The sequence below is a fragment of the Lupinus angustifolius genome, chromosome LG08 (genome assembly GCF_001865875.1).
Source record: "Lupinus angustifolius cultivar Tanjil chromosome LG08, LupAngTanjil_v1.0, whole genome shotgun sequence".
In the NCBI taxonomy this organism is placed as follows: Eukaryota; Viridiplantae; Streptophyta; class Magnoliopsida; order Fabales; family Fabaceae; genus Lupinus; species Lupinus angustifolius.
In genome coordinates this window covers 9,197,175-9,211,002 of record NC_032016.1, presented here as the reverse complement: position 1 = coordinate 9,211,002, position 13,828 = coordinate 9,197,175, and the positions used below count along the sequence as shown (strand labels likewise).

The 13,828-nt window shown below is 30.3% G+C and overlaps 2 protein-coding genes and 1 non-coding gene across 5 annotated transcripts; 2 read left to right on the top strand and 1 right to left on the bottom strand.

Moving 5' to 3' along the window:
- On the top strand, window positions 4,433–8,796 carry LOC109353417 (phenylalanine ammonia-lyase 2-like). 2 transcript variants are annotated; one of them, XM_019595682.1, is made up of 3 exons: window positions 4,433–4,898; window positions 7,046–8,297; window positions 8,328–8,796. In XM_019595682.1, the coding sequence occupies exons 1-3, from the start codon at window positions 4,519–4,521 to the stop codon at window positions 8,784–8,786; spliced, it is 2,091 nt and encodes a 696-aa protein (XP_019451227.1). In that variant the 5' UTR covers window positions 4,433–4,518; the 3' UTR covers window positions 8,787–8,796. The 2 variants fall into 2 exon arrangements, with proteins under 2 accessions (XP_019451227.1, XP_019451226.1); XM_019595681.1 differs by having other exon boundaries at window positions 7,046–8,796.
- Window positions 10,302–13,370, top strand: LOC109353408 (bet1-like SNARE 1-1). 2 transcript variants are annotated; one of them, XM_019595668.1, is made up of 6 exons: window positions 10,302–10,361; window positions 10,531–10,588; window positions 11,759–11,912; window positions 12,801–12,857; window positions 12,946–13,005; window positions 13,167–13,370. In XM_019595668.1, the coding sequence occupies exons 2-6, from the start codon at window positions 10,575–10,577 to the stop codon at window positions 13,254–13,256; spliced, it is 375 nt and encodes a 124-aa protein (XP_019451213.1). In that variant the 5' UTR covers window positions 10,302–10,361; window positions 10,531–10,574; the 3' UTR covers window positions 13,257–13,370. The 2 variants fall into 2 exon arrangements, with proteins under 2 accessions (XP_019451213.1, XP_019451214.1); XM_019595669.1 differs by lacking the exon at window positions 10,302–10,361 and having other exon boundaries at window positions 10,530–10,588.
- On the bottom strand, window positions 13,497–13,567 carry TRNAG-GCC. Its single transcript has one exon. It is a non-coding gene; the product is annotated as a tRNA-Gly (tRNA).

The window sequence follows — 13,828 nt, the reverse complement described above, 5'->3', positions numbered from 1 at the left end:
GTCCTTAATTAAAATCTTATCCAATTATAACTAAAAATATATTTAAAATAAAACAAACAAATTACTCCAATTATATTAAAATAAACTATTGAATAAGTGATTATTTTAAATAATCTATATTCTATACCAAAGTAATGATTATTTTAAATTAAGGGAAAAAAATTGAGAACAAAAAATATATATTAAAATAAAAAAATAACTAAAACATCACATATCCAATTATAATGTATGTTATTTTTAGTCATTTTTTCAAATTTCAGCTAGTTACAAATCTGTTTTACATAACATCTCTAGTTTAAAAAGTTATATGCACAACTATAAACTACAACCTAGATATATTCATTCTCAGAGCATTTTCATCAACTCATTTTTATTTGATATTTATTGAATTAGGAATATTCTTCTCTTATTTTTTGGTGTGAGATTCTTATTTCTTAAGAATACTCATTTTCATCAACATTCTCATGTTTATTATTATAAAAAAATGTAGACCCCAAAGACAGAAAGAATGAGAGAGAAATTGTGTATATGGGCAGGTTGTGAGACCCAAGTAAAAATAGAATGATATTTGTTATTATTGGAAAGGAGTAAATATTATTTTTAATTTATGGAAATTAAATGTCTAATAAATTATAGAATAATATACGAGTCCCAAATAAGAATGAAATTAATATTCTCAAATCGAGATGCTAGACATATAAAATTATTTTTATCTTTCTTTTAGTTTAATTTTTATTGTTTATCAATAAGGATCATCATAAAAATCAAAAGTATTAAAAATTATATTTGGTTTTATTTATATTTAATCTTTATCTATACTAGCGTGTTAACGAATACTTTCGTGTCTGTCAATCCTTTTTCTTATTTTTCTAATATAGATTGTATAATCTTTACATATAATAACATAATATTTCATTTCATAAAATCATATTGGTCTACATTCTTAATTTTAGATAATCATAATAACTAATTTTTTTTTATGTTTTGATACTAATTGTTTAAATCAAAATAAGTGTTTTCTTTGTCTAGAAGAATGTAATTGAGCTTCGTTAGTGAAAATTGTAAAGCATATTAAGAATTTAGTAGTAGGTGAAGGGGGAAAATTCAAAGAATTGCCTAGTATTACAATAAGAACCATCATTGAACTATCTCTCAATTATTTTCTCCAATCTCATATTTCTTTCTATGCTCAAAAGTCTTCCTCTTTATGTGTGACAATTTGATCAGTTTCATCAAAAACCTCAAGTTAGGTTGCATTAAAAAACTAAACCAAACAATCACATTCACCTCTAGTTAATTCTTCTAACAATAAACTTATGTATTTTGATCATTGAAGAATATCTATAATGCAGAGGAAAAAGAGAGAAAATAAATCTATGTATTTGAAGAAAATATCATCTTTTAAATTATAGAAATAGAGTGTTAAAAGAGTAGAACCTTAAATCCTATTTTAATCCTATCCTATTTGTGTCTCCCAATCACCATAATTGTTTTGCGTTAGATTAACATATTTAGGGAAAAGGAAGAGAATAACAATGATGATGACGCTATCCATTATTTTGCTTTGTCACAATTGATAACAACTACATTAGTATATAGTAAATGTGACATTTTGAGAAATAATTTGCTAGTATTAGAAACACAAATCAAAGACATTATGATGTCCTCTTAATTTTGATTGATTCTAAATGAGTAATTGGAGAAGGATTGGAGTTGTTTTTTAAGAGAGAATATAAAAATTAAAGTAATTATGGAAAGAAAGTGGAAGGTATGAATTTACATTGTGAGATATCATTGTACCAATTTCAAATTATCAAAGGTAAATTAGACAAACGTAAATTACTATGGGTAGTTATTTTATGTTTTTACTTTATAAATTAGTATAGAAATATATATATACATTATTATAAACATAAGTCAAACCTTTATTAGGTAGTCCTCATGGGGTGATGAGCACAATTATTAAAATTAACAATAAAATAAGACAAACTACAAATAAAAAAAATACATAGAAAATAACAAACAATTCACCTACATCTAGTTTCTTTTAAGCATATTTTTGCAAAATTTTAGGCTCAAACCTAGTTACACTAAGGTATACTTAGTTTGGAAAAGAAAAGGAAAAAAGAGTTAAGGAAAGAATAATAGAGAAAAACTAAGAGACTAGAAAGTGAAATGATATTTTAGTTATTTGGTATTATAGTAAAGAGAAAGAAATTATAATTATAATTATAACAATTTATAATATCGTATTTTTATAAACAAATTATATTTTTAATGGAGAGCACACCTTCTCTTCTTAGATGTGTACCATTCTATCTACCCATTCATTCTCATTGGTAAAAATATAAAGTTAATATATATTAAATTCATATTTGAGAAAGACTTGTACAAATATGTATGTATGTGGAGATAACCAATAAAACCTTACCAATATATTAAAAATTTAATTCCAATTAAAATTTAGTCATAAATGATAACATAGAAAATATAAATATATTTGTCTGTAAATGTAACGTATTATATGCATCTTCATGATTACTTTTCTAACAAATGAAAAACAATGATTAGATGAAGTTGTGCAAATCTTAGGACAACACATATAACTCCCAAGAGGAGATGGCAACACATGACATTAAAAAAACTTATCTTTAAATAAAGTTTTTTTTAAGATAATAAAATATCTACTTACACTAGATGATAATAAAAACTAGTATGGAGACATATGTAACATGTCACATTTGAAGACAAGTACATTTTATGATTTTATGTTTTCATTTAAGATTAAATATAATTAGAATTAAAATATTAATATGTTATCAAGATCTTATTGATTGTCTCTACATGGTTTCGCCTCCACATAGGTCTTTCTCTCAAAAGATAATTGATCTATTTAAATCTACTTATTGTTTGACATATATCTTCTTTCTCTTCCTTTCAGAAGTTTTTATTTTAAATATATTATAAAAAGAAAATATAATACATATGTCAAATAATGAATGAATTTAAGGAGATAAATTATTTACTGATGTAAGAATATATTTTATTCTTTTTTAAATAACCAGATCAACCTGGGTCTAACATTCCAATACTAGAGTGTTTAGTACTAGAGAGATCCTATTCTCAACTAACCCTTGGGATGACATATAGACATTCAATTGACCAACTCAATTATTGGAGTACATATGTTGTTCCATAGAATATGTTAGTTCATGTACCACTCTTTGTGATTGATTGAAAAAAATGTATTTAAGTTAAAATTTTAATAATTAAGTATTTTTTAACCAATCACAGAGATACATGAAGTGATATACTTTTGTGGGATAGAAAATGTTTACCCAATTATATATATATATATATATATATATATATATATATATATATATATATATATATATATATATATATATATATATATATATATATATATATATATATATATATATATATAATTGGGTAAACATTTTCTATCCCACAAAAGTATATCACTTCATGTATCTCTGTGATTGGTTAAAAAATACTTAATTATTAAAATTTTAACTTAAATACATTTTTTTCAATCAATCACAAAGAGTGGTACATGAACTAACATATTCTATGGAACAACATATGTACTCCAATAATTGAGTTGGTCAATTGAATGTCTATATGTCATCCCAAGGGTTAGTTGAGAATAGGATCTCTCTAGTACTAAACACTCTAGTATTGGAATGTTAGACCCAGGTTGATCTGGTTATTTAAAAAAGAATAAAATATATTCTTACATCAGTAAATAATTTATCTCCTTAAATTCATTCATTATTTGACATATGTATTATATTTTCTTTTTATAATATATTTAAAATAAAAACTTCTGAAAGGAAGAGAAAGAAGATATATGTCAAACAATAAGTAGATTTAAATAGATCAATTATCTTTTGAGAGAAAGACCTATGTGGAGGCGAAACCATGTAGAGACAATCAATAAGATCTTGATAACATATTAATATTTTAATTCTAATTATATTTACAATGTAAAGATTTACACACATTTGTGTTATTTTTTACTTGAAAGTCAATAATGATTAAATATAAATGATAGATGATATAGTAAGAATATACAAAAACTCTTACACTATATATATATATATATGTGTGTGTGCCCATTTCACTATCATACTTCTTACGAAAATTTCCTATCCTACACCACTTTTGAATAAAATTCCATTTTACTCTCATATCTCTCACCAAAATTTCCTTTCCTAGATATAACATTTTTGAAGAAAATTCCATTTTATCATTCTTAATGCCAACATAATCTTAATCCTTCTAATCCATCTCTGGGATATCCTTCTTATTACAACAAAAAACAATTTCTCCATTTTTAGATTATGGCCATCATTGTTAATTCGATCCATTTACCTATATATATATATACCTACCATAGATAGCTACATAAACACACATACAAACCTTGGGTTTATTCTCTATTCCATTTCCTCTCATACATAGAGATAACTAATTATCATACATTTTGGGATGGGAATTTCATTGAACCTTTGTAATGGTAACAGTACTATAACTCATGAAGACCCACTGAATTGGAACAAAGCTGCTGATGCTTTGAAAGGTAGCCATTTTGATGAGGTCAAGCGCATGGTGGAGGAGTACCGGAGGCCAGTGGTGAAGTTAAGTGGTGAGAACCTCACCATAGCTCAGGTGGCAGCAGTTGCAGGCCACCACCGTGCTGTGACGGTGGAGCTGGCGGAGAAGGCACGTGGCGGTGTTAAGGCTAGTAGCCAGTGGATATTGGACAGTATTAAGAATGGGACAGATTGCTATGGAGTTACCACTGGGTTTGGTTCTAGCTCACATAGAAGAACAAATCAGGGTGGTGCCCTACAAAATGAACTCATAAGGTAATTAATTAGTTAATTTTACACTGTCAGCACATCATCCAACATTGATCTGTAATACATTTGTTTGAAAGTCAATACTAACTAACATATATATGAATGATGAAGATTTACTGACAGTATAAAAAACACTTATACTATCGATGTATATATATTAAATCATTTTTGAATTAGCATACTATTATTATCCATTATAAGGTTAGGGTATAAGATTGTTTATACAAAAAAGACTGTTATTAAAAATAATATTTTCTATTTTATTAAAGAATATTATTGAATAGTCTCATACCATCATTGAAAAAAAAAATTTGGAACATTTTATTCACAATTAGTAAGTTAAGTTATTGTGGGGTGTTTTTTTACTAGTGTAACTAAGTATTAATATTCCAGACATGGGGGTTGGTGGGTTACTAGTGATATGCTAGATGTAATTAGTTGAAGGTTTATGTCATGATCTGAAAACTAGTTTTTTTCGTATGTTTACTCGATTTGACACAAGTACTTTTATATATAAAAGCTTAGACTGTTTTTTTTCCATTTATGATTGGTTAAACATAAAAAAAATGTTGTATTTGTTTTGAATTTGATGTTGAATAATTCTCTCATCCCTGGCATATGTATACATGTTGACATAGATTTAATTAAATATAATGCATTATTTATATTTTTTAGATAAAATTTTCTTAATATTACTTATTAGTATAAATATGTAATTTGACGTATGAAATGATATATATAGATATTTTATTAATCATATATATATTATGAAAAATTAGAGAATCAATAATATTTTGGCTAAAGAAATGTCATCACTCTATACACAATTTATTAAATAAACACATATACAAATATGATGAGTGAATGACCATGTAGCATAACTAGTCATGTTTGTCATTATCATATCCTAAATATTATGAAGTCTAATTTTTAAACCTAAACCTAGACCCAATAAAACTTGAGAATAGATCCTCTCAAGTATTGAGTACTAGACCAAGACGAGGATGTGACACAAAAACATCTAAGGTCATGATTTTTAATTATTCTGTAATAAAATAAATATAGCAATTTTATTTATTTTTCATTGTATTCAAGCATGGAATTCTTCAGTACCTTAAGAGGAACTGAACTTATCAAACATGATATTATTGGGCCCTAACATATGGGGCTCACCCCTATGAGTAATTATAAAAGAATATATACAAGTCATCTTGTTTGTTAAGCATTCATAGCATAAATAAATATTGTGTTAGGTTTATTGAAGTGTGAAGTTATATATCGAAGAAGTGTAAAGGTTATAAGTAAAAAATATATATAAAATTAATGTTTTAAGGTTTTTTTTGTTTAAGATATAGTGTTTCAATCGTGGTTTTTCACTATTTCCATGCACCCATAACAATGAAATTCATTGGTGGTCCAACAAGTGGTAATAGGGCAATGGTTCTGCAGAGATATGGTGGACTTAAGAATATCTCATTTGTGGCTCTTCACTCTTCTCATATCTGATAGTTGGCGATAGTTGGAGACTCCCCGTTGCAATCTGGTCCAACAAAGTGTGTTCAAAATTTTCTGAATTTGGCTTAGCCATTTTCCATTCTCTTGGCCCCTTGAAGCTTATCTGCATGATATAACCTTATCTTTTGAATCAATTAGTGAGCCAAAAGTTCTACACTTCTACAATAGTTCAAATGGCAGAACAATTAATTGCCGATATTATGGAGACACCAGAACCACCCATGCTACAACTTAGCCCATATTAAATGCTATATTTCTATAAGAAGATAAAGAACAGTTTATACTTTATGATTTCTCTTATTCTTTAACTTATTTGTCTGATAAAATATTACAAAATGAAATAAAATACACGTCTAACTAAACAGAAAAGCTCATGATTGAGTTATTAAATTAAATCTAAACCAGCGGGTGTTGATTCAAGTGGTACGTGCTTGATTTCCCTTAAGCAATATCTCAATTTCGAGTCTTGTGGATGAAAAAAATACTCACTGCGAGAGTTAGCCCCACATACTTGTGTATGTTCCCGGCTTGGACAAAATTGACTCCAATGCGAGGATACATGTGAGAAACCAAAAAATTAAATCTAAATGGATATGATTGACTCTACACAATTTATCTTGACCATTTTCTTGCAACAGATTCTTGAATGCTGGCATTTTTGGCAATGGCACAGAATCCAAGCACATCTTATCTCACTCAGCCACAAGAGCAGCCATGCTTGTTAGGATCAACACCTTGCTTCAAGGATATTCAGGAATCAGATTTGAAATCATGGAAGCAATAGCCAAATTCCTGAACCAAAACATAATTCCATGCCTCCCTCTAAGGGGTACAATCACTGCATCAGGTGACCTTGTCCCTTTGTCATATGTTGCTGGTCTTTTGATTGGAAGGCCAAACTCCAAGTCTATTGGACCTGATGGAAAAGTTCTTAATGCCGAAGAGGCCTTTGAGCTAGCTGGAATTGAAGGTGGTTTCTTTAAGTTGCTACCTAAAGAAGGTTTGGCATTACTGAATGGCACTGCAGTCGGATCTGGTTTAGCTTCAAAGGTTCTTTTTGATGTACACATACTTGTTATCCTCTCAGAAGTGATGTTTGCGATTTTCGCCGAAGTTATGCATGCGAAACTAGAATTCACAGACCACTTGACACATAAATTGAAGCACCACCCTGGCCAAATTGAGGCTGCAGCAATAATGGAACATATTTTGGATGGAAGTGCATATTTTAAGGTTACAGATGAGATTTATTCTCTTCAGAAGCCTAAACAAGATAGGTATGCTCTTAGAACATCACCTCAGTGGCTTGGACCACAGATTGAAGTAATAAGGCATTCAACAAGGATGATTGAGAGGGAGATAAACTCTGTCAATGACAACCCCTTAATTGATGTTTCAAGGAATAAAGCAATTCATGGAGGGAATTTCCAAGGCACCCCTATTGGTGTTTCAATGGATAACACACGTTTGGCCATTGCTTCAATTGGTAAACTTATGTTTGCTCAATTCTCTGAGCTTGTGAATGATTACTACAGCAATGGTCTTCCTTCAAATCTTACAGCTAGCTCCAACCCAAGTTTGGATTATGGCTTCAAAGGTGCAGAAATTGCAATGGCATCCTACTGCTCAGAACTTCAATACCTTGCTAATCCTGTCACCACTCATGTTCAAAGTGCTGAGCAACACAACCAAGATGTGAACTCTTTAGGCTTGATTTCATCAAGAAAAACATCTGAAGCAGTGGACATATTAATGCTCATGTCCTCAACTTTCCTAGTTGCATTGTGCCAAGCCATTGATTTGAGGCACTTGGAGGAGAATTTGAAGAGTTGTGTGAAGAACACTGTGAGTCAGGTTGCAAAGAGGGTCCTCACAATCCATACCAATGGTGAGTTGCATCCATCAAGGTTCTGTGAGAAGGACTTGCTCAAAGTTGTTGACCAGGAGCATGTGTTTGCTTACATTGATGACCCATGCAATGCAAAATACCCTTTAATGCAGGAGTTGAGAAGGGTACTATTTGATCATGCATTGAATAATAGTGATAATGAGGTGAATCCAAGGACCTCAATATTCCAAAAGATAGGAGCTTTTGAGGAAGAGCTCAAGACCCTTTTGCCTAAGGAAGTGGAAAATGCAAGGGTTGAAGTTGAGAAAGGAAATCCTGTTGTTGCTAACAGGATTAAGGAATGTAGGTCTTATCCACTTTACAAGTTTGTTAGAGAAACTTTGGGTACATCTTTGCTTACAGGTGAGAAAGTAAGGTCACCAGGTGAGGAATGTGATAAGGTATTCTCTGCATTGAGTGAAGGGAACTTCATTCATCCTCTTTTGGACTGCCTAAAGGAGTGGAATGGTGAACCTCTACCACTACATTAGTATGGTGCTGCTCTTTCCGTAACACGATCATATTTCAGAAGAAAATCATGTTCACAAAATAATATAAAAATATTAATTTTTATTTTTATAATTTTTTAATTAAATAATACTTTTTAATTGAGGAGAGATATAAAGTGAGTGAGGAATAAGGTCATGTGGTCCCCATTCTCTTATGGAACTTCTTTAAAAAAATATATCTTATAAATTTTTGCATAATATTAATATCTCAAGAAATAAAAATTCAAAAAGATCATAAATATAGTCAAAATAGAATGCTAAGAATAATTACCTAGTACCAAATTGGTATATGCAAAAAAATTTAAAGGAGTAATTTTTACTCCAAAATTGTCCTAGATCATGTCTGATACATTGTTTCGCGCCACTGAAAACATGATATATCAATTAAACTTCATCTCGGGACACATCATGAAATAGAGGTTACTGAAGTTCAGCACAAGAAATAGTCTAACTCAATTACAAATGCAACATAAATAAATAAAGAAATCTGTACAAAGAATCAAATTACAGAAGCAACAATGAGGATTGCTGTTATATCTACTGTTTCATGGGCAATTAAATAAGAATTATAGCATTGAAAAAATCAGCAATATATAATATGGTATGTCCTTAAAGGAGACAAATGAAAGGGACAATGCACCACTGAATGATGATAAACCAATAAGTTAACATACTCCAATGCTGCTAATGTCACTTATTTAAATAAGTTTGTAACAAAGGTTAATGTTATTTAATACAAGCTATATGTTTCATTAGCCATAAATCAGACTTACATTTTACATCTATACTATTAATAAAGGGAAAACACAAAATAACCACCCATCATGGTGTAATTTGTGTTTTCCTATATTACCCTCAATATCTTTTTATTTTTACCAAAAAAACCATATAATATTATTTTCTTATTTTATTTTTATTATATTCTTATTTTAAAAGTGTGTTTAAAAATTGAATATTAGACCAATTGAATAAATTCAACCGTAAATTTAGCGCAAAAAATTATATTTGAATTTATAAAATACAAACGATAGGAAAGCGGGTTGACAGACACGACAGTGCATGTCAACACGCTAGTATAAATAAAATATGTAAAATGTAATAACGTATATAGTACATTTGTGTTGTTTATAGAGTATTCTAATTTGTTTGAAAAATAAAATTCAGAAACTAATGTTTTTTTGTATTATCAAAGATATCTCTTCACATCTTTAGTAAGAAATTAATCTCTTTCAATTTTTGTGTCTATCTCTCTCAACAATTATGACATTTAAGAATAAAATCATTAACCTTGGAGCCTTGTTAGTAATTCAGAAACTAATATGAGGCATGGATTATAAAAGTGATACAATAGTGAAATGATAATTTAATTTTAATATACCTCATGGGAGGGAATCTATTTACTCTAAAGTCATATTAACTATCAATTATGGGGAAATATAGAAATCCAATGATTCTAATTAACGAGTCGATTTAATATTCGGCCACATATGATATAACTCTCTTATTCTTCGCCTTCTTCAGTTCTACCTTAGTTGTATTTCTCTGCTCTCCACCAAGGTTAACACACACTCTTTCTTCAATTTTTATCATGTCATTTTCTTATTTACTTTTCAGATCTGATTGCCGTTCCCTCTTTCATTCTTCCTTTTTTTTTTTTCATTATCATTTCTCAAAATTTCGATTATTTAATCGTAATTTTTTTAACATTAATAATTCTTTGTTGCAGAGATTGGAATATTAAGAATTTGCTGAACGCTAGTGGAATCAGCCATGAATGTTAGAAGGTCCTTACTATATTTAATCACCTTTTTAATTTCTGAAAATTCGTTACCATAGTTGATCAATTTGATTTTCCTAGGTCAGATCCGTGAACGCGATGTATTATCGCATCGGAACTTTTGGATTTCAATCTCAATTATGATTTTATTGATTGATCAATTACAGTTTCAAGGCTATGGTTTTATTTCATTTTGGAATAACTTTGATATCGTGAAAATGTTAATGTAGATTGGGTGTCAATGCTCTTATTGTTTCAGAACTCCACTATTCAATGATCTTTTTCCTTGCATCTTCTAATTTTGAATAAATTTCATCCGCACTTATCAGTGGCGTGTAGATTCATGTTACAAATTTAGCTGATTCTCCGAATATGTGGAAAATTTTACAAATTTGAGTGCCCTGGAAGTGGACTCGGGCATGATTCGCAACCAGTGGTGGAGCCAAAATAAAGCCATACAGTAGTATGATTATATATATATTTAGATTGTAGGCTCAAAATCGAGTTTATTAGCTTAAAATTAAAGTATAATACTAATGGCTTCACGGCACAATGCCTCTTCTATTAGTTATTACCCTCGCAATCGAAGTTTGAATCTCGATTTCTCTGTTTCTACTAAAATGTTGGAATTCGATAAGTGGGAATTAAGAGCAACATTTTACTGAGCTATGTTAGGTATGTACATATTTATTTAAAAATAAAAGCCCATCCTTGTTGTTGGGAAGCTCCGCCCCTGATTCCAACACCTGTTTAACTGCCCACATTTGATTCAAGCAGCTCAGTTTGACAGAACATGTTTGTTTCCATGGGTACTGAAAACAATGATATGAAAAATGTTTCTGCGTGTATTCTCCTGTAATTGGAAGACTATGATGACTGATGAGGTTGTCCCTGGAACTTGGAAGGGACAGATGAATGTTTGACATAATAAAATTTTGTTTTGTTAGTTTTGTTTAATAAATATCTAGTTGAGTCACCTAATGTAGAGATTTGAAATTCTTAGCTGCCCAAGATACAGACATACAGTTGAGAAAAGATCTTAATAGTTTGTGCAGTTATGGAGATGTCTAATGACTCTGACAAGTCTAAATCTGTCCAAATGTCTATAAGAGGAAATTATCTTATTTCTCTTTACTATTATCTCACCATTTTTCCTTTTTTTATTTTCTTGTTTCAGAGACAATCGTAACAGCAGAGTTTCTCTGTTTGATGGTATTGAGGAGGGTGGCATCAGAGCATCATCTCTGTACTCCTCTTCCCATGAAATTGATGAACATGACAATGAGCAAGCAATGGATGGATTGCAAGATAGAGTCAATCTGCTGAAAAGAGTAAGTTTTCTATTGCTTGTAATTGGCTGTAGATTTTCTATTAGTTCTTCATGGATATAGATAATAGTTGCATCTTATAATCCCTGCTCCAATTTGTTTCAATTATTGGTAACCATGCCATTGTTTTTAATATATGCCTCTTAATGTAATGTTATTTTGCCTGCTAAGAGGTAAAAGGTAAACTATACTACGGGAATTACAACCTTCTCGACTTTGAAATTGGAAATTTTGTCTAAAATTATATTTTTTCTCTTTTATTCATTATCCGATTGATGGGTTAGGGTACAACTACAACAGTACAAGTAAGATACAAGTCTGTCAATTTGTATTTCATGAAATATGTTTGTTTACATATGTTAAAAGGGTGAATTTATCATGTAATGGTCCCCTAACGTGAGTCCCATACATTCTTTTATGCATTGCCACATTAGAGAGGATGAAAGTTTGGTATTTTGTGCAATGTCTTTTGAGGAAAGCTAGATTGCAAGAGCGAAAATGTGCTTTGAGGTAGGTAATTAGTGAGAATAGGACTTGAATTAGTATATCGTGTTGTTTGAGTAGTAATACTTTGAGGGCTGTATCCACAAGAAAGGGTGATATGCCAAAAATACGTAGTAGGCAACAATATTATATGGGATTATGGGTATCGAATTCGTATTCTCCACAAATTGCTGAATGTCTGTGAATCATAGCTGGTTGTGCTCACTTTTTTGTGTGTTACAATATCTGATTAGTTTTTCAATACCTTATTCTTCGAGAGTGTGCACACATGTTAAATTATTCGAATTGTATGTAAAGGTTTAAGTTGCAAGCAGTTTCATGGTTGTCTAATTTAGCTTGCTTTATTATCAACTAGAATTGAAGTTCTAATGGGTGTGATTGCAACAGTTGTCAGGTGATATACATGAGGAAGTGGATAGTCATAACCGCATGTTGGATAGCATGGTGTGTATAATTCAATTATTTGGAAGTATCTGCCATTTGTCCTGCTATTTCTTTTTCTGCTTTAATTTTTCTGTTGGTATTCATTTAGGGTAATGACATGGATTCTTCAAGAGGGGTCCTCTCAGGCACTATGGACAAATTCAAAACGGTATATAGACTTGTAGTCCTATCCTATATGCCTTCTGAAGAAGTGTTTCCATTTTTTTTCTTTGCACTTTATATTTGTTGTCTTCTAATTTCCTTTTTCTCTTCCCATTAAATATTTATTCCCCCATATCTGTGTATTGAAGATTTTGTGTCACTTTTCAGGTATTTGAGACAAAATCCAGCCGAAGAATGTTTTCACTTGTAGCATCCTTTGTGGTGATTTTTCTTATAATATACTATTTAACTAAGTAATTGGTCCAGATGAAGCTACTTGTTCTATCACTGTTACTACTTCTAAGACTTTTGTGTAAAGATGTTTTTATACACACACTCAAGTCAATGAATAATGTCCATATCCACATTGTGTATAATTTACATTCCCTTTGATTAAAGTTATTGTTTCATCTTTAATAATACTATATCAAGTACCAACTATGTAAAATGTAAATTCATTTTTGAATTTACCATGGTTTGGAAAAAAAAGATGATACATGCACCAGCCGGGAATCGAACCCGGGTCTGTACCGTGGCAGGGTACTATTCTACCACTAGACCACTGGTGCTTGATGCTGTTAAGATCAGTTCAGGATCATGGGATCCTTTTCTATCAGATAGGAAGGGCTATTTCACAAAATGTACTTCTAAGTAATTGCTCCTATGACTAATATGAGCTCGAAGTTTCCTTCGTTACGTTGTCATGATGTTGATTATTTGATTAAATATATTTGTTTTACAGATTAGGACTACATGGAAGTGTAGTAGGTAACTAGCTATTGAAGTTTTCCTCGGTCACATTGCAAAATATAATGGTGCGGTATGCTATA